Below are 27,005 nucleotides of genomic sequence, written 5' to 3' on the forward strand. Positions count from 1 at the left end.
ATGGTTTGCATGATATTTGCCAAGCCTTCTCTTTGTCTGTACCACTCCCAGCATGCACAGTCCCAAAGAAACCAACACGACACAGAACACATAGAGTTAATCAGGCAGGAGTTAATGTGCAGTCATACAGAAAACTGTCAAAGCCTCCATACTATGTCCAAGTTTTAACCCACTCATCGCTCCAATCCATTCAAAAACATTTCATACTTTGGCAAGTCCGAGGGACCCAGCCCGTGCAATAATGACTTACGAACTGTCCTGGCAGGTCATTACATGAACGGAAATTACTTTTACTGTGGGTCCCCATTGCTGATCCACTGCAGACACGCATGAAAATAAGGGGAAAGGCTTAGACCCCCTTTATCTGAATTTCACTATTTGTAACACCTCCACGGCTTGGAAGGACAGGCGAGATTGGCCAGGGGGACCAGAAGGTGAGAGCCGGTGGGGGCAGAAGCGGGAGGATGTAAGGACGAACAGAGCACAGGAAGGTGTGGGTTGTTCGGGTGAGGTCAGAAGAGGAAGAAGTGGCAGAGTAAGAGAACAGAAGGAGGAAGGACTGTGGAAAGGATTGTGGAGGCGATTTGCAGAGGAGGGGAGGTAGTGGTTTAGTGAGAGAAAGTGGTGCTGTGATTGTGTAAGATGTGTAAGATGTGCGACTTATAGGGGGGGGCAGTGGAAGAGTAACGAGTGGGCAAGGGGGGACTCAGGAATTGAAAGGTGAGTGGTTGAGGTGAAGTTGTGGAGTTGTGATAGTGTGGGGAGGGGAGCGTAGGAGAGGTGTGGAGATGAGTAGTGTGACCAGGGGGAGTTGTTGGAAAGAGGGTAAGAAGAAGTAAGATCAGAGTGTGGAGGTAGGTGAGTTAGAGGGACAGAGGGGGAAGCAGCAGGGAGAAAGAAAGAGTAGGTGTGAGGACTCTGAGGAAGGAGAGTAAGAGGAGAATGGGAGAAGGGTTGAAGAAATAAGGAGATGCATACCAGGGTGGGAAAGGGAAGAAGACCAAGTGGGGCTTGAGTGTCTGAACCCCGCCTCTCCCCACAACCCCTAGAACTAATCCAGAAAGTAGAGTAGTTGTCAGGTTCAGGGTCAGAACGACAAGTGGAACTATCAGAGGACTGAAGGTCCTCACCTGTGCGTTGTTGCCTGACGTGATGATGGGCACTTTGCTGTGGCATTTTCTTTGCAAGGAGCGGGAGTCGTGAAGATAAGGGCAACTGTCTCTGGAAGCCACCCTGCCTGATGAATGGTACACCAGACAGGGGAACACCCCAAGCCAGCCGCCAAGCAGGAAAAACCGTTGAGGAAAAAAAATCTGATCCAGGTGGCAGAAGGAGGCTGATGTATACAGCAGCTGGTCCCAGATCAGATATGTTAATCCAAGGTTTCCAAACCTGTGAGGCTGACAAGGCACAGGCTTCACTGAATCCAAAAATATGGGCTTGAGTAGGCAGAAAAAGAACATATAAAAGAATTCTAGGCAAGGAATGAGGGGCTGGAAGCACAGGAAGGAGCAGGCATGGAGGCATGGACTGAAGGTCTAGAAGCACAGAAAGGAGAAGTCACTGAGGCAAGGACTGAAGGAAAGGAACAAGAAACAGGACATTCCAGGAAGGCAAGAGAACAAGATTTACCAGAACCACTGAGGTACGGACCAATCCTTCGCATTGAGATGCACCAAGCCGCATCTGCCGAGAGCTGATACATTTGAATATCCACGTCTTTGATAATCATGGGCACAGCTGTCTTGTTCTAAGGTTAAGTTGATCATCTTCTGCAGTCTCAAAAGGAGAAACGTTATTTCTAGTAAACAACTCTGTATTGTAGCACCTGTACACACGTTGTGTACTTTGTCAAACTACATGATATATATGTGATACTTCATTGATAACCTGCCTGTACACAAGGGTTTCTAGGCATTTTCAATGTTAAATTGAAAATTCATTTTAACTCTTCTGCTTGCTTTCTCCGAATAGAGGTTTTCTTATGTTTCACTCCATGAAATGTTTTTTCATGGGTTCATGGTAGCTAGCAGAATTGAATTATTCAGTAGTTCAGCATCTACATTTAATATGAAGTAAGAATTTTTCAAAAAAGTTAGCAGGCGCTCCTCTCCAGAAAGAATATGGCATGATAAACTGTTCTGAGATGAGAGTTTGCAGCACAGGCTTTTTGCTCACTGTACCTTTCACAGATGGGAAATACCCATTAGCATATCAGTCTTTGTCCCGCCCACATGGGCAGTCCAGCACCGAAATGCTATGGCAATTCCTCTCTGAACAAGAGTACCAACAGCAACCCCATAAACGTGTTTCAGCCTTGTTGGGTCTCATCAGTGAGGTGAAGCTGTGCCTCTCTGAGCACAGTGAGCAGAGAGACCACGTCTGGTTGCCCCCAGGTAAACCAGGGTGACCAACCCCAAGTTCCTTGCAAATATTTCAAAAAAGGTAGCAGGCACTCCTATGAAGTAAGAATACAAACAATATTTGAATGATTTTACCAGCAGGGTACTGCTCTTCCTAAAATGTGAACATCATTTATCCCGTATAAAGATACTTTGAAATAAACATGTCCCGGATACATAATTCCAAAAGGGTTCTGGGTCTGTTACACTAGCCAACTAAACAAGTGGCCGACAAACATCCACCCCTCAACTCACACAAGGTACTCTCTGCAAGCCTTCAAAACGGTATATGCCAAAACATCACTAAAGAAAACCGGCGCAAACCCCCACAACCCTGTAAGGTGCAACCCCATTTTCATCTCTGCCCCGACAGCAAAAACCTGAAAGATGTTCATCTACCAATAAATTCGGTATCGCATTGAGACCAATAACAACATTCACAAATCGGAACCCTGATTCAGGATAATGACACTAGAAAATACTGCTGGGGCAGACACACCAAGTTCACATATCCTTCTAGATATCTCAGCACTCGACTGCATCATCCACAAAATCATCCTAGAAAGACTTGTGGCCATCAGATTGGAGGAACTGCGTTGAACTGGATTACCATCATCCCTGTCGAAAAAGGACAGACTGTCTACATTTCCCCTTTCATATCACCTATTCCAACACAATTTCACCTGTAGAGTACCTCAAGGGTCTGTCACCACTGCTTTTCAACATGAACCCTCCATCTTCTCCACTCATGGAAACCGCAGCAACTGAAGCCTCGACTGCTACAACCATGAGAACGACACTGAAATTGATTGATTATTTATTTGATATAACACTAGTATGCCACAAAGAGGCTTCTGGGTACTTGAAGGCAAATGTAAATAAGTTTGTAAAGTGCTACAGTAATACACAAACATCATAAATTAAAATAGGGAAAGAATAAAGGCAGCGAGCAGAGGAAGTAGTCCACAGTGTATGTTAGGAAAATAACATAAGCTGCAGTGCAACCCAACCAGTTGTCTGGGGGGTGCACTTGGACAGAGGAGGGCAACCACAGAAGCGGTTGTCCCTCCTGGGCTTCCTGGCTCTGCCACTGGCGAACATCGCAACAAAGGCACACTCATGGCTGAACCCAATCATGGCAGTCTGGTCTTGCATTCTTCATACAGACATGAGACATCATACAAAGTACTGGATCTAGGAAAGCCAGAAGACAGACTGCTGCAATCTGCTGGTCCCAATTACATGGTCTCATTATTGGACAAAGAAGGTGAAGACACCTCTTAACTTACAGCATCAATGCTCACCTGCCCATTGGCAAGAGACTGCTGATTGGTCTAAGGAACATCCAAATTTATGACTAGCTCTTCATTGGTTACACTAGCGCTTGTGGGCAGATTGTTACCTAACAGACTGGCTAGTCATCTGCATTTCTGAGTGCTAGGATTTTGCAGGGAAGGATAGGCCTAAACATTTTACTCAACCAGATATCTGGCAGTGGGTTCTGCCCTGCAGAAATAAGTCAGAGTTTTGGACATCTGTCAGGAGGCTTCATGGGTCTTTGCTCTCTTCTCTCCAAAGGCAAGGGCATTATATGACGTGTCCCACCTTAAAATTGAAAAAAGTAAAATTGTCGAAATTCACCTCCAATTATGATTTACCAGCAGAGCAGATTTTTTCCAGATTCTTCCTTTTTGGGCAAATTTTGTTTTCCCAAACAAATTTCTGATTTTTGGTCAGGGTTGGCCAATATTTTAGCCAACTAAGAGGCCCCCTAATTGTCCATAATCTCAACAAAAAAAACTTTGTGGCAGGGAAATACCCAAAATGGCCAATTTTGTTCAACGTGTAAAATTTGAGTGGTGGGTGAATTTTGACCAGAATTTGCCAATTTCTCTGCGGAATGAATTGCAGACGTTTCACCCAACCCTGTTTACAGAACATAATTTCCATTATAAAATAGTAAAAACACAGCTTTTCTATATCTAATGGTGAAATCTGTTGCAGTCTGCTTAGCATAATCAGTTTAATATGGCGAGAAAAAAACATGCTTTGCTCATTGTGTAATGTATTTTCTTTGCAGGGCAAATCTTATGGACAGATGCTCTTGGACTTGAAGATAAAAAATGTTCCAGATTTAAAGTCATTGGTAGACTAGGAATTGGAAGCGCCCCCTCGGCTGTTCTGCAGTGCTCCCACTCTTGAAGAACCTCATGGAGAAAATGAAGCTTGCAAGTAATGAGACAGATATGAGGATTGGCAGTTCTTGCATGCCCTTGGTACTTAAACAACATTCAGGTTCTAGAGTATGATGCAGTACATTGGTTTGGGGAGGCTCCGCTGCTTCTCTCCTGCCTTCTGGGTTCTAGATGAATCTTCACGATATGCATTTATGTATACACAACACGGGTACATAAATATATATGTGTTCACGTGTGCAGTAGTGCTCCAGACTGCTGATACTCAACCATGTGTGAAATTTGAATGCATAATAATTAGTAGGTATTTATCCCCCCATCCGAGTTTGAAGGTAGTGTACGGCCCTGGCTTCTACAACATGTGCTGGTGTGTTTCTATGTGCATGTCTTTCTTCTTAGATACCCCTATTTTAAAAACATCTGTGTGGTGCTACTGCGTGAGGGCAACAATGAAAACATGCGCTGTACTTTGGGTTTTGAGAATTCCAGTGCATGTGAATTTCTTGGCAACAAACATTGCCCTATTTTAACAGTCAAATGGTTCTTCATATGAAGGGCCTCCTACCACTTGAAAGTGCCTCCAGTCGCACCCTGCTGTAGTCTCATCTACCAAAACTAACCACTCTAAGGTAGCCAAATAGTTTAATGAAAAGATGTTTCCTACCTCAAATATATTACTGATCTATTCCTAAAAATAGCTTGAACTTTTTTTAGTGTGCATGATTATTTTGCAGGATTGCCTTCTTCAATGGCATGACAGGCTGTAAAACGATGGGTTGGGTAGTTGTCTAGAGCAATGCCAGTGGTTATCGTTTATTTAAAACCTGCCATCCATCAGTATTTTGTTTTCATTCACAAACTATGCAATTTTTAGTCCGTTGTCACGACCGCCAATAGTATAGGGAAACCCGGGGTGCCAGACTAACCCTAGATTGCAAGGGAACAGGCTCTATTGCATGATATTGGCTCTATGACTCAATTGCAAGGGAAGTGGGAGCAAACCAGCAGTTCGCTTGAGGTGGCATAAGGGAACCATCCAGCTACCCACCAGCAGTTTGGCATCAGGAGGTGCTAAATGGACCATATTGGCCTCACAAACAGCAAGTTAGAAAGGGGGCTTAAATAGCACTCTGCCTGTCCCTTGAAACAGACCTGGAACTTTGTATGCCGTGAGGGTTTCAGGATACTCCCTCTCCTTCATCCTGTACAATAGCAGCCATGTCAGGCACTTTATCGTTACCTTTTGTAATGAATGAAGAACTTTTACAAACAGTATCACTAGTACACACAAGAATACTAATTTGCTGTTTTCTACAGCGTGAACACGATGTACAATATTTACTAAAAACAGGTATGTTGTTTACTTTAGGTTAAATCTAAAGCTCCTAAATTGTGTTTCGTTGTCTAACATTTTACTTATGATTACAACATTGTGAAAAACTTGATTTAATACTGCAAATAAACATGGTTAAAACAGTGTTGATGCTTATTTTCGTCCATGAGCTATGCATGCACTTGTGATGTTGCTTGACTGATGTAGCATTTGTTCTTGTGGTGTCCTTTTGTCTCACATTATGAAATTCTAGGTTAAGGAAATATTGACATATAAATCAACTTTAGTGCTTTTCTACATAGAAAAAACACTTGGTCCTAAGAAAGAAACCAAGAGAGCTATCAGTGTGCCTGTCTCTATAGGCATGGAATTACATTGACAGAAATTATATTCTTTTATAATACGATCCTTTTGGGGAACATATATATTTTTTATTCATTTGCTGTTGTCTGTCATGCTTATGCCACTTCGTAGCCCAAACAAAGGATTTTTCAATGGGAATAGAAGAGTTCCAAGAACAACATTAAGAAGATGGGAACTCCTGCCGACGCATTGGCAGAATGGGTTCCTTACATTATTTTTGGGTCCCATATGAAGGAGCAGAGGGTAGTATTACCCTTTGATCGAGCCTTGTTTTGTAGTGCTTCTGACTCGCTGGTCCAAACGTCATCTTTGTATGTTCCACTTAGTCTACAATGTATACCATCATAATTTGGAAACAACACCTGGCAGAAGTACAAAAGCTTTTAAAGGGCTTATTGTGATGATCTCTGCTTCCAAAAGATCAGGACTTGCCCGACTCCCTTGGAAGCAGACCCATAACCCCGGTTCCGAGTGCCAGCCAGTCCCAATTGGGACCTTTTGGACCCTGTCCTGGCGCCAGTGGCACCAGGCTCATAAAGATGCCCAGTCCCAGCGCTGGAAGCGCCGGGCTCATAATGCTTGGGTGGATTTACCTGCAGCAGACCATGCTGCTTACTTACCTGCCAGTTGAACCCCTGATCCTCTTCTGTTTGGGACTACTTTTCCTGTTGGGTGGGGCAGGAGCCACTCCCTAGGTTCAGAACACTGGAACTCTTCTGGAAAGCAGGAACTCTTTTCTTAGGCGTGGCTGTGGAAGGAGATAACTAGGCACTACAGGAGGCTATTTAAACCACACCCGATGGATGAATCTTGCTTTGCGTTATTCTGCATTCTCTGCAGCAGAACGCTCATCGTGTCTTCTGCTTCTGATCCTGGGCCTAAGGGAACAAAGGCTTACTATCCTGGAATCCAGTCTTCAGCAGCACCTGTAAAGACAAAGAAAGAACAGGTTAGCACTACGGTCTTCAGTGGCAGCGCATCTCTTACCTGGTCCATCGGCTGTCACCAACGCCTCGCGCTGCATTCCGGCATCTGAAAGACAAAGGCTTACCTACTCTTCGCATGTTCCGGAGGTCTTCGCACTGCATTCCGGCATCTGAAAGACAAAAGAAGGTGCGTTTAAAGACATTGGGCAACTTTATTACTCACGTGCCATTACTCCTTCCCACGCCGAATCCAGTGGGTATTCCAGCACCCTTCAGCTTCTCTAAAGCTCCGAACGTGTACCAGCAAGATAAAAGGGACAGTTAGTGCGCATCGTGAAGCAGGCTACAAGCGCTTACTTACGTGCTTCCAGGCACTTCTATTCCTCACGCGGGTTCGATCCTCAACTCTCATCAGCCCGCCATCCGCCATCGCCGGAACCCTGCAAAACAAGAGATATCATTACAAAAGACTTTTAAGACATTTGAAGTGCCCAGAACTTAACGTTTGTGCAGTTAACGACGGACAGCAGTCCTCTGAGGTCAAGAGGCCTGCACCCTTATCCAGTGAAGAAACTGGTTACGGCACCCTGCCCCGAGGCAGATGGAGATCTCGGCGTTCACTTACCTAAGGTGAGGGTGTTAACCTTTGGGGTTCTACAGGAGAAGAGAAAGGGAAGAGGAGAGAGGCACCCAATAACCCCAGTTCATTAATCCCATATTTTCTATCTGCAGACATCTTACTCTTCGAGTCAGACATACAGTGCACAGAGGTCCAGCCCAAAGAGCCAACCGTGTGTTACACATCACCTTTGAAGATACGGCATTCACCCAGTCAAGACCGGCGCCTCTGCAGGAATCAGGTGAGCGTTACAGAACGCAAAGCCTATCGCAAAACTCCCACCCAGGCGCTATGGAAACCTCGGATACCGACCAGCTAGCCCAGTTACTTGGGGAACTAAGAGCAGAAGTGCATGCAGCCCGTCAGGAAACGAATGCTCTAAGAAGGGAACTGATTATTTCCAAGGAGCGAACAGACGATCTCGCTAGACAATTGCTACAGTCACAAGCCGGACAAACTCCGTTACCCGCATCAGGGGCAAATCTTCCTTCAACATCCTCTACGAACCCAGTGCAGATCAACCTACCTGGGAATGTACCTCTGGCTCCGCCCGAACGATTTTCTGGTGACCCAAAGAGGTTTGCAGTATTTATTAATCAGTGCCGGTTGCACTTCTTATGCCGGCCAGCAGCCTTTCCAACTGATCAAGCTAAGGTAGCTTTCGTGCTTTCGTACCTTAGTGGCAATGCGGCAGACTGATCGATCCATCTAGTTAATCAAGATGATCCGGTTCTCCATGATTTTCGAGCTTTTCAGCTCAGTATGGAAAAACTGTTTGCAAGACATTCACAGGGGCAGGCCTTGGACAATGAGCTCCTTTCATTGCAACAGGGTAATCAAGACCTTTTGGCTTATATTGCGTCTTTCAACAGACTGATAGTGGAAACTCGATGGCCTGAGGACAAAAGGATTACGCTGTTTTATAGAGGTCTACGTGGAGAGCTCAAAGATGTGTTAGCCCAAGTAGTGAATCCCCCGCAAGACTGTTCGGACTATATTGACTTAGTCGTTCAAATTGACCACAAACTGCAGAACAGGAAGGCCGATCGTTCCAAGTTTGATGCTCGAGTATTTTCCAAACCACCAACTCCTACCAAAGGAGTAGACTCCGGGGAACCCATGCAAATAGGGGGCCTGAAAGGACCACTAACACAAAAGGAGCGGGAAAGGAGAAAACAGCTGCAATTATGCCTCTATTGCGGAAACTCAGGGCACTTTCTTCGAGACTGTCCGGTGAAACCAGCCAAGAAGGCAGTAGGAGCTGCAGTTACCAGGGTCACAAACTCTGAGCAGGGAAACGACCTTGCCCGACAAGAATAGAGGTCCTCTTGCCGAGCGTTAAAACCAGTTCTGCGACCTCGCATTTCGTGATACCTATGGTCCTCATTAGCCCTGAACATCCGGATCGATTACATGCGATTGAAGCTTACGTGGACAGCGGTGCCATCGGCAATTATGTGGATCATGAAATGGTTTTGAGGATGAATCTGACTCTTTGTCCAAAGGCTGTAAAGGACGTCATTACTACGGTGGATGGTACGGAGATAGCCTCCGGACCAGTAACGCATACCACCCAAGAAGTGACGCTAGTAAGTCAAGATGGACACCATGAGAAGATCGTGTTCGATGTGATCAAGGCCCCCCAGTTCCAGATTATTCTAGGAATTCCTTGGTTAGAGAAGCACAATCCTCAGATCGATTGGCGAGCAAGAACGGTTCAGTTTCCAGAATGTGTCTCCACTTGTCACCCTCGACCTGGTGTTGCACTGGCAGCAATTTCCTCGGAGGCTCCTCAGTTACCTCCTGAATACCTAGAATTCCAAGATGTTTTCCGGAAGGATCAGGCTAACTCTCTACCTCCTCATAGGTCTTATGACTGCCAGATAGACCTGATACCTGGATCTACTCCTCCTTGTAGTAGAATTTATGCCCTCACCGAGCCTGAGAATCTTCACCTCCGACAATACCTGGATCAATACCTAGCGAATGGGTTTATTCGTCCTTCCAAGTCCCCTGCTTCCTCAGCTTTGTTCTTCGTTCCAAAAAAAGAAGGGGACCTTAGAACTTGTATAGATTATCGCGCCCTGAACCAGATCACCGTTAAGAATAGATATCCGTTACCTTTGATCCCTGAACTCCTGGACCAAGTCAGAAAAGCATGCATATATACAAAGCTGGATCTTAGAGGAGCCTACCACTTGGTACGAGTAAAAGAGGGCGATGAATGGAAGACGGCCTTCCGCACCAAGTATGGGCTATTTGAATATCAGGTCATGCCCTTCGGACTTTGCAATGCCCCGGCCGCCTTTCAATATTTTATGAACGATGTCCTCAGAGAGCTCATAGATGTGTGTGTTGTTGTTTACATTGACGACATCCTCGTTTATTCTTCATCGGAAACTGAACATCGGAAACACGTGAAAATGGTCCTCGAGAGATTGCGTCAACACAAACTTTTCGCTAAGTTGGAAAAATGTGTTTTCAACGTGACTGAAGTTGAATTCTTGGGATTCATATTATCACCTAGCGGAGTGCGTATGGATTCAAAGAAGGTCGATGCAATTCTCAAATGGCCATCGCCATCCTCCGTAAAAGGTGTTCAAAGCATGTTAGGCTTCGCTAACTTTTACCGCAGGTTTATCCCCGAATTCTCTCGAATAGTCCAGCCCATCACCGCCTTGTTAAAGAAAAACAAACGTTTTGAATGGTCTACCGAGGCGGAACAAGCTTTCCAGAATTTGAAGACTAGATTTATCTCTGCACCGATCTTAAAACATCCTCGCCCAGAACTCCCCTACATCGTTGAAACTGATGCTTCGAGCCTTGCCATGGGGGCAGTTCTATCACAAAAGGACCCAGTAACCAATCAGTTGCATCCCGTGGCATTTTGGTCCCACAAATTCTCGCCTCCTGAAATCAATTACACTATTACTGATAAGGAGCTTCTAGCTATCAAGTCCGCCTTTAAGGCTTGACAGCATTATCTTCTGGGGGCCCGACACACCGTTACTATGATTACAGATCACCGAAACCTGCAATATTTGAAAACCGCAAAAGCTCAATCCTCTAGGCAACTCCGTTGGGCACTATTCTTTGCCGAGTTTGACTTCATAATTACCTATCGACCTGTTACAAAAAACGGTAAAGCTGATGCCCTTTCTCGGATGGGAGTGGAAGAACATTTGATCAATCCTAAACCTGTACCTATCATTCCCGAACAAAGAATTCTAGGTGTAATCGCCACACAATCCATAGAGGAAGTTAAGGATAAAGCCAGGCTACTGGTAACTCCAGCAGACATACAGAATTGGCATCTGCAGGGAAAGGACTTTACGGTGAAGGACAACCTATTATATTTCCAAGAACAGTTATATCTGCCCAGCACAGATTTACAGAAAAAGGTAATCTCTTGTTATCACGATTCTTTAATGGAAGGACATCCCGGTATGACCAAGACCTCGGAAAAAATCAAGCGCTACTTCTGGTGGCCGTCTTGGAAAAAAGATATCAGAGACTTTATAATGTCCTGTGGAGTATGCGCCCAAAACAAGAGTCAAAAGGAAAAACCAGCCGGCCTCTTACGCCCTATTGACATCCCGCCTCGCCCTTGGCATACGCTTTCTATGGACTTCATCACCGATCTACCTCCATGCTCCGGATACAATACGATCCTAGTAATCGTGGACCTATTCTCCAAGATGGCGCATTTCATTCCACTCAAAGGCTTACCAACAGCAGCAACTCTGGCCCGAGAATTTCTCGAAAACATCGTCCGACTGCACGGTTTTCCTTCAGTTCTAATTTCGGATCGAGGTAGTCAATTTATTTCTCATTTTTGGCGAAGTTGCTGTCGGTCGGCTCAAATTGATGTGAGACTTTCGACCAGCCACCACCCTCAAACCGACGGACAAACCGAGAGGACCAATCAAACTCTGGAACAGTATTTGCGCTGCATGCTACAACAAACTGAAAAAACTTGGAAAGATATCCTTTGGATAGCCGAATATGCCTACAATAACTCTGTCCACTCGGGAACTGGGAAGACCCCGTTTTTTCTTTTATACGGTAGTCACCCTCGAACCTCGGAGTTGGATCCACTCCAAGATCTTGGAACACCTGCATTCTACAATCACCCAAGCCTTTAAGGAAGCCGTTTCTCACCTTCAAAGGGCTAAAGAACAATACAAGAAAGGAGCAGACCAACATCGGAAGGAAGCCCCCCAATATCAAGTAGGAGATCAAGTCTGGTTATCCACCAAATATCTACCTCTCAAAGGACCACGCACATTCAACCCAAGATACCTGGGTCCCTATTCCATCACTACCATAGTAAATCCAGTAGCGGTCAAGTTGGACTTGCCCCCTCACATGAAGATACATCCGGTCTTCCACGTCTCTCTATTAAAACCCGTGCAACCTCAAACCCGACTAACTACATCTCCAAAACCTATTCTAGTTGATGGAGAACTCGAGTTTGAAGTCAAAAGCATCCTGGATTCCAAGATCTCCAAATCTAAACTATTTTACCTGATTGACTGGAAAGGCTACGGTCCCCAAGAAAGATCCTGGGAACCTGCAGAATATGTCCACGCGCCTCGTCTAATCAAAAGATTTCATCGAGCATTTCCTAACAAGCCCAAGCCCCCGGAGAAGCCCGGTTTGGGAGGGGCCTTGAGGGGGGGTGCTGTCATGATCTCTGCTTCCAAAAGATCAGGACTTGCCCGACTCCCTTGGAAGCAGACCCATAACCCCGGTTCCGAGTGCCAGCCAGTCCCAATTGGGACCTTTTGGACCCTGTCCTGGCGCCAGTGGCACCAGGCTCATAAAGATGCCCAGTCCCAGCGCTGGAAGCGCCGGGCTCATAATGCTTGGGTGGATTTACCTGCAGCAGACCATGCTGCTTACTTACCTGCCAGTTGAACACCTGATCCTCTTCTGTTTGGGACTACTTTTCCTGTTGGGTGGGGCAGGAGCCACTCCCTAGGTTCAGAACACTGGAACTCTTCTGGAAAGCAGGAACTCTTTTCTTAGGCGTGGCTGTGGAAGGAGACACCTAAGCACTACAGGAGGCTATTTAAACCACACCCGATGGATGAATCTTGCTTTGCGTTATTCTGCATTCTCTGCAGCAGAACACTCATCGTGTCTTCTGCTTCTGATCCTGGGCCTAAGGGAACAAAGGCTTACCATCCTGGAATCCAGTCTTCAGCAGCACCTGTAAAGACAAAGAAAGAACAGGTTAGCACTACGGTCTTCAGTGGCAGCGCATCTCTTACCTGGTCCATCGGCTGTCACCAACGCCTCGCGCTGCATTCCAGGATCTGAAAGACAAAGGCTTACCTACTCTTCGCATGCTCCGGAGGTCTTCGCACTGCATTCCGGCATCTGAAAGACAAAAGCTTACCAGCTCTTCGCACGCTCCGGAGGCCTTCGGCGCTGCATCCCGCATCTGAAAGACAAAAGAAGGTGCGTTTAAAGACATTGGGCAACTTTATTACTCACGTGCCATTACTCCTTCCCACGCCGAATCCAGTGGGTATTCCAGCACCCTTCAGCTTCTCTAAAGCTCCGAACTTGTACCTGCAAGATAAAAGGGACAGTTAGTGCGCATCGTGAAGCAGGCTACAAGCGCTTACTTACGTGCTTCCAGGCGCTTCTATTCCTCACGCCGGTTCGATCCTCAACTCTCATCAGCCCGCCATCCGCCATCGCCGGAACCCTGCAAAACAAGAGATATCATTACAAAGGACTTTTAAGACATTTGAAGTGCCCAGAACTTAACGTTCGTGCAGTTAACGATGGACAGCAGTCCTCTGAGGTCAAGAGGCCTGCACCCTTATCCAGTGAAGAAACTGGTTACGGCACCCTGCCCCGAGGCAGATGGAGAGCTTGGCGTTCACTTACCTAAGGTGAGGGTGTTAACCTTTGGGGTTCTACAGGAGAAGAGAAAGGGAAGAGGAGAGAGGCACCCAATAACCCCAATTTATTAATCCCATATTTTCTATCTGCAGACATCTTACTCTTCGAGTCAGACATACAGTGCACAGAGGTCCAGCCCAAAGAGCCAACCCTGTGTTACACATCACCTTTGAAGATACGGCATTCACCCAGTCAAGACCGGCGCCTCTGCGGGAATCAGCTGAGCGTTACACTTATGTGGCCGGGAAGCCAGAAACATCACTGTGCTTGAGAACGCTGAATGTTACATAGAGGGGGAAATAATTGGTATCATAGCATTTCCTTCAACCTTATGGTATTATCACTCCACGTGCATAGATAAATCATTTAACAAAATGTTCCAAAAACTGCATGGTAATAGGCTATCAATACAAAGTGATATACTAGCAAAATACTGAAATTGACATACAGCACAAAAATGCATAAAGTGTGAAAAATAAAACAAAAAACAGAAACTCCCATGCAATATTTTCTCAAATAACTAATCCAAACGCAGGAATCGAAACCTAAACTCAATTTACAAAGGGCATTGCAATATCATTGGACCAATTTGCTGTTGTATTAGAAATAACATTGTAAATTGCGTTCTTTTGCTCATCCTGAAAGGGATGACCGAATGAAAACGATCAACCCAGTAACGTCTCTATGCAAAAGTAGTCTGGTAATGTTACTGCCACACAACAACTTCTGGATTTGAAACCCAATTTGTGATAATTGATGACCATGTTACTTAAAGTACTGCACTATAGGACATTTAGGATTTTACAAGCAGATCTATGATTGTTGTTTCCTCGACCCTATTCTGTTTTTTCTTGAAGTCAAGCCACTGTAATTGAAGCCACACGGGAATTTTGTGTTATAATTTACATTTGGACTTTTGCATCTGGTGAAATCTTGTTACATTATTTCTTCTTTGGCATTTGCATGGAAAATGAAAGTCCCCTTTCTGACAAAATTACAAAATTACACACAGAAACTATATTCGGAGATATGTTCTTGAGCGTAGGTGCTAAATGATCTGCACCCCTATGAGGTTTCACTTTTTGTTATTAAATAAATAGTTCTGACTTGGAGTAATCAGTTTCAATAAAATTCTGACAACTATAGTCCAGTTGTTGCTGTTCTGATTCATTGCTATAATCCTGTTTTCGATTACTAATTGTATACATGATAACCCTTGAATTCACTTTGATTATGAAAACTCACCTAATCTAATCAAACATTATTATTCATTGTTTTAGAATACAGTGAAGTTATAACATGATTTTCTACTATGCATCCAAACAATGTACATTAGACCATCCTTTGTTAGCTGTAAATTGGATATGTTACTTAATGGCATCAATTTAATCAAGACGTTCAACATGTTTAGAAGATCATGACCAATTTACTCTCTACAAAACCTAACGTACCGTTTCCAGGACACAGGTTTTAAAATATGACAAATTCAGACAAGAATCAATTATGGCATAATTTCTCCGACATCCACATATCTGTAGATAACATTTATTTTGAAATTGAAAATTCTTGTTGTTACATAAATTCCAATAAAGTCATAATCATTTCTTTAAATGAACCAATGTTTTCCTCCTGTAATAACATCCACACTACTACCCCAACACCATTCCGTACCTCCTGTTCTAGGCAGGTTTTGAATATCCAATCATTGTCTTATCAAGAGTTTTTGCAAGAAGTTCAAGTTGGGTGAAGGGTGAGGGGAGTAATGTGGTGCAGTGTTATAAGACCAGAAATGAGGTGGTATATATGATGTTTGGCCTTTGTATTAATTAACTAATGTTGTCACAGTAGTCAATGCAGAAGCCAGCAAGAGCCAAACTGATCCAAAGAGGCAGTGTCACCAGAGGTCAGATCCCATTGAGGAGTTGCAAAGAATGAGATGTTTTCTCTGAGCTGGAGTTCGAAGGGCCAATCATTGTTGAATATGGCACTCGGGTTGCTTACTTTGTTTGATGTTTGATGGAAGAACAGGGCGACCCATGTTTGATGCCTCGTCTAATTGTAGGGTGGTTGAATCATCAGCTCCCATTAACATGACCTCAGTCTTGTGCACATTGATTCACAGGTGATGTATCAGTTCTGGCATTTGCTCTGAGTTAAACTGACTTTCCAAGTGGTGGTCTGGTGGCGCAGTGAAGGCAAACTCTTCAGGAGGAACAGGATGGTTAAAAGGTACAGTAAGCATGTTCAATATTACACAATTAGAGAAGGCCTACAGAGATAAAATATATTCTATGTATCAAGAAATTGTGCAATTTTACAGGTAAGTTAATACCTTTTTACTACAAAGTATTTTGGAAAGGTGACCCAACATAGTTGCAAAACGTTGGGTCACCTAGATTGATGACGAATATCAATGAAGCCTTTGCACATGTTTTACATCTAGTATTCATCGCTCTAATAGCCATGTTACAATATGCCATTGGTAAAGTTAGAAAAAAGAACTCTTCATTGAGAAACGTACCCTTAACATATACAATTTCATGTCGGTTTAGATGCTAGTGTGTTTAGATCTCTCAGGGTGATGGGATCCAGAGTAGTTGTCGTTTTCAAGCTCTGTGCAATACCTCTCAAGAGACAATTGATACTTGTTCAGTTCCTGTCTAGCTTGTGGTGAGCCCTCCAAGTCCAAATCCTCCTCCTCCTCTGCTTCTGCATTCTGGACCAAATGCTGAGTTGGTAGTATTGGCCTGGCACTTGAAGAGCTCATACTAGAGTGGTTATTCACCTTCTGTGACCTATAACATCTTTGCCCATTAGAATTTGTCCCAGCCCTTTTCTCATTCCTTTGCAACCCTTCAATCTCAATACAAATAAGTGTATCCTGCTGCTAGTCTAAGCACAGTGCTTTGTTTTCAAATGATACCTTCATTTTTGCAGTCCTCCTTCACTACTGAATACATGCTATACAGCATCATATAAAGCAGGATTTGGCGGGTGAAGTGCTGCATCTTCCATAAGGGCTAGCCACTCCCCATGCAGGCACAAACATTAGTGTTGCATTTGCAGTGAGAACTAGATGAGATTCACTGAGGAACGAATGGCAAAGAACATCACAAATAAGTTTAAAGGGCTACAAAAGTGAGAAAGAAAAAAAAACATTAATTCTCTACCCAACTATGGGCCTCATTATGACCCTGGCGGAATGGGATTAATGGCGCCGGTAAAGGTGCCGGGGCTGTTAAACCCATTCCGCCCTATTACGAGGTTCCCTCGCAGGAACCGCTCTGGACGTCTGGTCAGACCAGACGTCCTTTGCGGGTCACGCGAGGGGACCAGCATTCTAACAACAGGCCCTTTACTAACGGGCCCATTGTTAGCATCATCCCCAATCCCATTGAGCCCTATGGGTGCTCGAATGGGAATGGGGATGGGTTCCTTGAATGAGGAATTACCGGGCCCTCCTAGGTCGGAATGGCCCGGTAATTCCCCATTCAGGGAACCCGGACCGGGACCTGAGTTTGAAGGCAGCCATGCCCTTATTAAGTACATGTCTACCTCCAAACTCATAATGAGGCCCTATGACTTGCTATCAGTGTCCAGTCCCCTCCAGGATTCTGAGGTACATCAAATCATGTTGTCTTCTGCATACAGGAAATGGTCTCGGTTATGGGCATTGGGTATTCATTCACGTGTGGAGTTGTGGAGTTCCTTATAGATGTTGTAGAAGATCGCAGTAGAGAAAAGGGGTTATACATGTGTCTCACCTCAGGTCATTTTAGAAAAGTTGGATGCTAGTGTTACCTGGCACGTGAAAATAGTAAGTACAAAAAGCTTTGCTGCTCCATTCCTCCAACCCTCTGAATTTAAGGAAAGAGAATGTCCCCTTAAAGCTCTAAAAAGGATTTGGGAACAAGTGTGACCCAGACCTCTGGAACTGAGTATCCCTTTTCTACTGTTCAGGAAGGGACGTGTGTTCTCTCAACAGAGGTTTTAAACCACATCACAAATAATGACTTGGGCAATGTAATTGGTACTTGAGATTGGTCTGTGGTTTGCCAGGATCCTTAGTTCACAGCTTTCTTTTTAGTTGACAGATAACAGTGGCGTGCTGTAGCTTCTGTGACACTTTCCTTGAAGTAAGAAATACTTCAATGAGTCTGATATGGGGTGCAGTGAGAGGCATCCACAACTTAGTGTCAGTGTGCAGAGTTTCAGGAGTTTAGAGCCATAATTACAGTGATTTTAGAGACCAAGATTGATTTGATTTTGAGTTTTTTATATTTGTAATGTGCATATCCTGATGCAACCTGCCACAGAACTGCATCTGGGTGCAGATGGATATTGGATTGAATAGGCATAGATTAGCCTGCTATACAATAGCCCAGGGATTAGTTTAACACATAGGTTTTCAGTGATTTCCTGATGATGGCTAGGGAATCAGTTTGTGGTAATTGTTGCGGGAGATAATTCCATGCACGGGGGCCCACAGAAGAAAAGCGTCTGTCCCCCAAGGTGGTTGTTATAGAAGGAGGAATTACTAACAAACCTTGTCCCATAGATTGCAATGTACGAGTGGGACACGATCTTTGATGCTAGGTAGATCGGGGTAAGGCAATGGATGCACTTAAAAACAAGACATAGAATCTTGACATGTATCTGCTACTGCACCGGCAGCCAGAGAAGACCTCTCTGAAACTCTGAAATCTGTGTTTTCCGTGATAATGAGAAGATCAGTTGTACTGCTGTGTTCTGGGCCACCAGAATGCGTTGAAGTTGGTATTTTTGTATGCCTGACAAATGTGGCATTGTACCTACCACAATGGGACGATCCTTCTCAGAAATAAGACACACTAAAGGTTTAAGAAGCTTCAGTTCAAAGTAGAAGGGCTTAATATTTGATTGACTTGTAAATTCCAGCCCAAGCTGGACTGCCAAATGCAGCCCGGATGTTTTACTTACTGGGTATATTTGGGTGCAATTCCAAACAAATTTGGGCAGTGAACTAGAAGTAACACATTGGCCAATTTTTCTTTGGACCGAAAAAAATAATCCCAGTTATTGTGTGGTTTAATCGGAGCTTATTTTCAAGCACCCAGGGTTGGATTTTTTCCACACACTTTAAGACTTGCTGCACTGACTCCAGTGCCTGTTTTAAACAAGCATAGGTCTGTGTATCATCCACATATCAATTATATTGCAGATCAAATTGGGCAAACATTTTGAGCAGCGGGCAGATATACACATTAAAATAATGGGGGTTACAAAGATGAACCCTGCAGCACTCCATACATTACTGGCAAAGCTTCAGAAAAATGGGGGCCTGCCTTAACCTGTTGAGCTTAATTGGTAAAAAATGAAGTGATGACAACTGTATCGTAAACTGCCGACAAGTCAAGCATGACAAGCATGCTGATGTCACCCTTGTCGGCAGTTTCGAGAAGGTCATCCCAGACAGCCAATAAGGCTGTCTCAGTGCCATCACCTGGCCTAAATCCTGAATTGTAAAAGTCCAGGACGTTGTTTGCTTCCATAAAGCCCTGCAGCTGCGTGGTCACAACTTTCTCCAGAATTTTAGCTGTCCATAGGAGACCCACAATGGGACAATAATTAGATAATATTTTATGGTCCAGTGTGGGCTTTTATAACAGATGAGTAAGATATCATTTTTTTAAATCCACTGGTACACTGCTTTGGATTAACAAGGCATTCACCATGGTCTGTATAGTCTATAGAGGGCATGCACATGTTGTTTGGCCAGATAAGTCATAATTGGGTCGTAGCTGTGATTAGTGGGTTTAAGGTTGACAATCAATTTGTCAATGTGTTCTTCTGTCAACAATGAAAAAGAAAAAAACCCTATGGTGCAAACACTTTGTTGTCTACCATATGGTCAGTGGCGGTCTCGGTGTAAGTAATCACAGTCTGGGCATTGGTTAAAGTCTAATCTGGTCATTTTTTTCTGAAAAAAATACATTGACATCATTGACCATCTATTAAGATGTCTGTATACTGACGTTTATGCAGCTAGGAGTAGAAACATTTCTAATAATGGTAAACAAAGTTTTTGGTCTGTTGTCTGCAAGATTGATCTTATTTTGGAGACATAAGAATTTAGCCAGTCAAATCTCATCCTTCTAAGTCTTTAAAGCAAACTTAACCTTAATGTGGTCAGTGTCACTCCAGTCCTAAGCCACTTTTTCTCTGTTTTCCGAGATAGGCCCTTGAGGGTTTTCAGTTTTTCAATATAGCATTGATTTTTTCTATTTTGCACCATTTTAACCGAGCAGTGATGTTGCAGTTAACTTGTAACTGTTGCATTAGGTTCGTATATAGGTCTGCACAAATGGTGTCAGGTTGTGCTGTTGGTAAATTGCACAAAAGCTCATGGTCTGAAATGCGATTGAGATCTTTTTCTGGTTACGTGCTTCTAGACTTGTAGTTACCTTCTTTATGCCAGTGATGGAGTTGGTTGCCAAAGAGAAGCATACCATATTCGAGGGGGTGTAAGTTAAGGCATCTAGACAATATAGGGTCGAGACAATGTCCACTTTTATCTGTTGGTAGATCAGAGAGAACGCAAAGATTGTGTGATTCAAGGATATCTTTGAAATATCTGCTGTCAGTGTCATCAGACTCATTACACCAAATATTGAAATCTCCTAAAATAATTGGCTTGCGGTAACAGAGTGCTTCTGTTCCCAAGTAGGTCCCTGTAGTATCTAAAAGGAGACTGGCTGATCGTGGAGGTCTATAGCAGAACATTAATTTATAAGAGTCATTAGGAGTGAACTGGCAGGTACAGGCCAGTACATGGGATGTAGTGTCTCATACAAGAACATACAAGAACATTCTGAAGTTCAAAAGTATATCTGGGTCACTGGTTTGAATATAGTCATTTATGGCGGTGACATTTTTAATGACCGATCTGGCATTTATTAAAGCAATTGTAAGAGTGATTACTGCATTAGAATCCGCAGGATTTACAGATCGATCAACGGAAGTTGTTATTAAGTTGTCTTTAGAGGGAGCCAGATCTATTGACTCACTGTCAGCCGGGAGTTCGATGATAGCTTGCATTAATACAAGTGGTCACACATTGAGTGGTATTTAGAGTAGGATGACTACTGCCTAATATCAGCCCAATATCGTCTAGTTCTTCTTGAATAGTTGCTTGTTGATTCTGTGCCTGCCACCGACGTCCCATCTTTGGGTCTTTTCTGTTTTCTCTCTATGCTATTCATATTTATTTTATTCACTCCTCCTCTGGTCCTGGCTGCTATGTTCATGCTGATAATTCTCAGATCTATCTTTCCTTCTTTCTCTGACCAAATTCACTTTTCTGTCTCTTTTTGCAAATTCAGGTTTCAAAGTTGACTGATCTCTTTTACTTGCTTCATCTCAGTCCATCCCAAAAATATGTTTTGCCTGTTCCGTCTGTTCCTAATTCATCCCCCTCTATTTTCTTTGTTCCCTCTTTTATCTCCCCCCTGTCTTCTTCATTCCCTCATCTGCAACCTCATTGTCACCTTTGATTTCTTCCTTTATTTTTCTTTGCACATCTCGAACCTGGCTCACACCTGCCATTGTGAAGTCTTTAAAATTCTTAAGATGCATCCTTTTCTTACCTTTCCAACTACCAAGACTCTCATTCTCACTCTTGCCGTTCCACATATGGGCTATTGTTGGCACCTTCTCTTTTGGCCCTCCAGAATATTATTTTGTGCAACTATATTTGATTTTTTAAGTTAGCTGTACTGTTATTTTCCTCAACCTCATAATCTGTCTGCTCTGGTTACACCTCACTACCTTTGATTTCCTTACCATTTACAGTTTTTTATCTCAGTTTCATCTTCAAATGTTTCCATGGGGATGCTTCTTACTGCCTGTGCTCTCTTATGGACCTGTATTCTCCTTCATACTCTTTGTTCCTCTTTGCAACTTCTTCTTTCTTGTGCTCCTCCTCTATGAGAACACTCTTGTCCCCACTCCTCCTTTCTTGTATCTCTTAAACTGTGGAATCTCCTCCCTTTCATTCTCCATGCTATTTTATTTATCTATTTATTTATTGGTATCTATAATGCACCTGTTGTGAGAAACCTGAAGGTACTCTAACATCTGCTACCCAGGGATATTCTGTTCAGGTGGCCTGGGAAGAGCCATTGCTTTTGGATCCCATCCCTGGTGGTGGACTAGCAAGGGAGGATCACCTGAGCGGAGGGTCCTTGGGGATAAGGGAGAGGGTACCTGAAGGCGATACACGTATCCTCCATTTCCTGACAGTGATTCGCCTTACCCCACTCAGCCTTTGTAGGATATTGCTGCCCAGATCCTACTTTTCCCCCTGAAGTCAAACCATGTACTAAGAAGAAGAAACTAACCCCAAGAGAAATGAAGATTACATATAGGAGACAGCACTATAGTACTGATACAAAGAAGAGGGAGCCTGAAGGCTATAGAGCTGAAGGACAGGCATGCCTTGTTAATTGGACTAATTGTGGTCAGGTAATTGAACCTGGGATTTCACACTGACAGCCTGTTGGAGACTCACAGGTGTATTAAAGGTGGAGTCCATAAACAGCAAAGGAAGTGAGAAGCCTGTGGACTGAGGGAGGAACAGGAAGGCCAGCACAGCCTGTGAGAACCAGAGGGGAACGGAACACTGAGACGCTGGAGAAAAGTGCAGTATAACAGACTGTCACTGGGTGGCGAGGAGCAGTGTCTCCAAGGAGCCGGGGAGTGCGAGAGAAGAGAGCCATGGAAACAAGCTGTCCCTAAGCTGTGGCCAAGAGCTGCTTGTTCCCTAACTGGAAACAGCATTCTAGGGACGTCTGTGGGGCAGGCATTTAGATCCTAATCATATGAACTAACAAACTGGGAAAGAACCGTTACGCGACTGGTGAGTGCCAATGAATAAGAGAAACTCGGTGCATGTTTGAAAGTTAGTGAAGCTACATTGGGCCTCATTACGACCCTGGCGGATGGACCATGGTGCTAACAGCACCATGGTCCATGCTGGTAACTTTCCGACTCCGCCATGGCGGAATGGGGAATTACCACCCCATTCCGAGGTTGGCGGAGTGGTAATTCCCCCTTCCGCCATGGCCCTTCCCCACTCCCATTTTTGCCCCATAGGGCATAATGGGAATGGGGAAGGCGCTAAGTACTTAGCACCAAGGTCCCTTTGCGGCATGGTTTTTAACGCCTGCAAAAAGCAGGCGTTAAAATCACCATCCCGCAAAGGGACCTTGTAATCAGGCGTTAAGGGTCGGCGCCGTTTACGGCGCCGTAAAACCCTTAACGCCTGACTCATAATGAGGCCCATTGTGTCGGAGTGGTCGCATGCAGGCAGCACGTTCTCGAAAGCCTCCGATGAAAACAGAAAGATGAAATAGACGAATAGAAGGCTATCAATGGGCTATTGAATAGCAGTGTTTACGAATGGTCACATTTTTAAGGAAGTATGCTTGTTCAAAAGTTAAAGTACAATTCTAAAGCAATGCGAGCTAGTGATATTATGAGAGAGTTTTCTGCAAGTAAGCAGCCGAGGGGAGCAGCGAAGTGTGAGCAAAATGCTGAATTGAAAGTTTAAGCTGCATTTGAATCTTCCAAGTGTGAATTACCCAACAATCCTAAATTGTGGGTATAAAGTGCTTGGGTATGGGCAACTGGTTGTGCGACCTGTAGTGGGTTGACCGTGCGGTCTGTAAACTGTGCCTAGGCCAGGGAGCCCCAACAAAATGAAAAGGAACTGTACAAACAACCGAGAAACCAGAAAGAGCGGAATATTGGTTTTGAATCAGTGTAATAAGCATAGGGAAAACCTAAGCTCCTACTGAACACTGTGAGATTATTGGTGAAGCATGAATATAAGCTTATTTATTTATTTAATATTTTTATAAAGTACCACACGCCCTTAGGCCTCAGAGCGTACAAATAAACACAGACAAACAAGGAGGAATCAGCGATGAGAAGCCAGCAGGGACGTCATTTAACCAAAATGGCAGGGGTAGCAGAAGTGACATCACACGACCCTTGACCTCTGATGACATCACAGGAAGTGATGTCATTTGACCACACCCTGAAGTGATATAACGGGAAATGATGGAACACAACCTTTTACCCCTTGATAATACACAAAGTGGTATCACATAGCATTATTCCTAAGTACACTATGAAAAATATGGTTACGATATCACTATAATGTGGTATACATTTCATGCAAGAATGGATCGCCATATGTATCGTTAAGATCAGTGTGTATAGCCCAATATTACTAATTTACTTTGGATGCAAGCAGAAGTCCAAGGCCAAATGATAAGGATGTGTTATTATATTGCACTTACACTTAAGCGCTTTATATAGAACAAACCTACATAGAATATCACTCAACGTGTAGTTGACCTGATTTATCAACCTCAGAAGGATGAAAGGCTGAGTTGAGAACAGACTAAATTAGTGGCTCACCCCCTGAAGTGTGCATGAAATAAACCTTTAATGAGTCTAGCAGTTATTGTATAGAATTTTAGAAAAACAACTTTTTTGCTATTCCTATTCTTTCTTGTTTAGGGTCACTGCTGAACGTGTTAGACCTGTGGAACCCCTGTTCTTTTTTATCTTTTTTTTTTTAAGAGGCCTGAACAAGAAAGCCAGCCACTCCAGAAGCAAAGAGCCACATGGCACTGGCCACAGCCCAGGACCTTGCATAAAAACCAAAAAAAAGAAACACATTTTTAGTTTAAAAAAACTTTTTTAGGGGTAGCAAGGGAGACCACAGGGTTTGCAGGGGAGGCCTCAGGTGTTGCAGTTACGACCTCTGGCAACCCCTAAATGGCATCCCTTGAAGCCTGGGATCAGCAAGAAGAGTTGAACAATAAGATTTTCACATCCTTCTCGAATTTAACCAGAAAGGTAGATGATCTAAGAGGAACAGGAATACCATTCCACTCCAAGGGTGCCTGAATTTCAAAACATGCCCCCCGAATTTCTTCAGTTTGAACAGTGGTTGATGTAGGACATTTGTGTTGTTAGAGCGAAGTATTCTAGATGAGTGGTGGAGAGAAATCCTATCCCTAGGTTTCTGGGGCAGCAGAATTGAAACATTTAAAGGTCAAAGCAAACATCTTATGTTTAATTCTTTGTTTTACAGGCAGCCAGTGGAGTTCCCTCAGAAAGTCAGATACATGGTCCATTCTGGCTAATCTGTAAACAGCCCTGATGGCACTATTTAGAGAGGATTGCAGACGGGTCAGGTTAGCTTGAGTTGTACCAGTAAGCAGGCTATTACAGTTGTCAATCAGGAATTGACCAGAACATTAGCCAGGAGGGATCTGTTTTTTAACGTAAGGAAGGGTCTAATCCAATGGAGGAGCCTAGTTACATAGACACAGGAAGGGCGAATGTTGGAAACATGAGGTTTCATGGGCATTTCTGAGTCAAGAACGGCACCCAGCGTTTTGACCTTAGGACTGACTGGAATCAACTCACTCCCAAAGGTGAACTGAGAGTAGTTGGGTCGATGGACTTCAGCCCAGGGCCAGAGGCAATTACGGGAAATTTGGTTTTATTGTTATTCAGTTATTATGAGCCATCCAGGATTGAATTTTGCTACAAATGTAGTCAATGGTCCTAGCATCCTCATTATAACAACCAGTCAACTCAATGAGCACCTGTGTGACGTCCGTGTAGTTGGCATAGGCGATACCCAGGGCGTCCAACATATCCAGAGATGGTTTCATGTAAATGTTAATGTGGGATGGGACAGGCAGGAGCCCTGTAGCACTCCGCATGATTGACTAACGGGAAGGGCTTCAGATTTACCCATAGCATCCCTGGATGACCTAGGACTGAGAAATGAGGAGATCCATGAAGCAGCTCTCTCTGAGCAATTGGCGATGATGACAATCCTTTCCTGGAGGAGGCGTGATCAATGAGATCAAATGCTGCGGAGAGGTCGAGCAGCATCAGAAGCGCTGAGTGACCCTTTTCAACAATGTTGGAGATATTGGACTTAAGGTCCAACAGCGCTGTTTCAGTGCCATGTTGCGCTTTAAAGCCAGACTGTCGAGAGGCCAAGATCTCATTAGCCTCTATAAAACTTTGCAATTGCAAGTAGGCCACTCTATTGATCATCTTTAACAAACATTAAACAGTAGATGTGGACCAGTGATTCCCTGCCACAACTGGTGTCTAGTGTGGTCTTCTTCAACAGTGGCATAATCCAAGCCTTTTTCAGAACAGCTCGAACAATGCCTTCTTTAAAGGAGGTGTTGACCAGTTTGATAATCCAGAGGGTGATTACGTCAAGAGAACCCTTAAAGAGGGTTGTAGGACATGGATCACCGGTACATGTAGTAGGCTTAAGATTTAGAATGATATCCAGCACTTCTTTCTCAGTACACTGATGAACATCAAACTTAAGTGTGACACCAGGTGAGGTATTTTGAGGAGGGATGTAGTGGAGCTAGAAATATCCTTATGGGCGATGTGGGCCACTTGGGAAACTATTTTAGCTCTACGGCTGGCAGTTTTCTCAAGGAATTTATCTTGAACCGAATGACACCAACTAGAGTTTTTGAGGGTAGGGGGAAAGATGGAGTCTTTACATTCAAATTCCTTAAGAATTGTGAATAATTAGCTAGAGGATGATTTAGCTTTCGCTGTGCGCAAATTGAAATTCTTAGCCTTTTGTTCAAGAATAGTTTTTTGTAGTTATGGCCCACCTTCTTATAAGTACCCAGGGTACTGGAGCAAGGATTCTTTCTCCATTCGCATTCTGACGCTCTTTTGACTTTTCTCAGCTCAATAATGGTATCATCAAACCAGGATTTCTTAAGGGTTACTATTTTCTTTATCATCATTTTTTCTGGAGCAAGGGCATCAATGGACACCTGAAGGACATTGACCAGATGAAGAGCAGTCAGAGGTATTATTAAACAGTGCACTACTGCCCAAATTGGACACAAGAGTGTTAGAAAATTTCTGAGGAACAATATCTCTGGTTTTCCTGTAATTCACTTGAATGCAGGCATTAGTGCCAAGTTTAGGGGGGAGCTGAGGGTAATCCTATATTTACAGCGATCAAGGAGTGATCCGACCAGGGGAAATACTGCATGCGAAGGTTGCAGACTGGTACATTTTGGGCTACAATCCAGTCCAGTGTGTGTCCTCCTCGGTGCATTTGTTAGTCAACAAGTTGAGTCAAACCAACTGCTTTGAGAGAAGATAGGAGAGAACAAGCTCTCGAATCGT

At 43.9% G+C, this 27,005-nt stretch overlaps 1 protein-coding gene across 1 annotated transcript in view; it reads left to right on the plus strand.

Annotated features, from left to right (window-relative positions):
• The window catches only part of LOC138516300 (uncharacterized), a 1,253,275-nt gene extending 1,247,199 nt beyond the window's left edge, over window positions 1-6,076 (plus strand). The window contains exon 20 of the mRNA XM_069631312.1: window positions 4,483-6,076. Within this exon, the coding sequence (XP_069487413.1) occupies window positions 4,483-4,557 (75 nt within the window). The 3' untranslated portion in view covers window positions 4,558-6,076. The remainder of the gene's footprint in view (window positions 1-4,482) is intronic.
• Window positions 6,077-27,005: the final 20,929 nt, after the last annotated feature.

The sequence above is a fragment of the Ambystoma mexicanum genome, chromosome 6q (genome assembly GCF_040938575.1).
Source record: "Ambystoma mexicanum isolate Mex_15411 chromosome 6q, UKY_AmexF1_1, whole genome shotgun sequence".
NCBI classification, from domain to species: Eukaryota; Metazoa; Chordata; class Amphibia; order Caudata; family Ambystomatidae; genus Ambystoma; species Ambystoma mexicanum.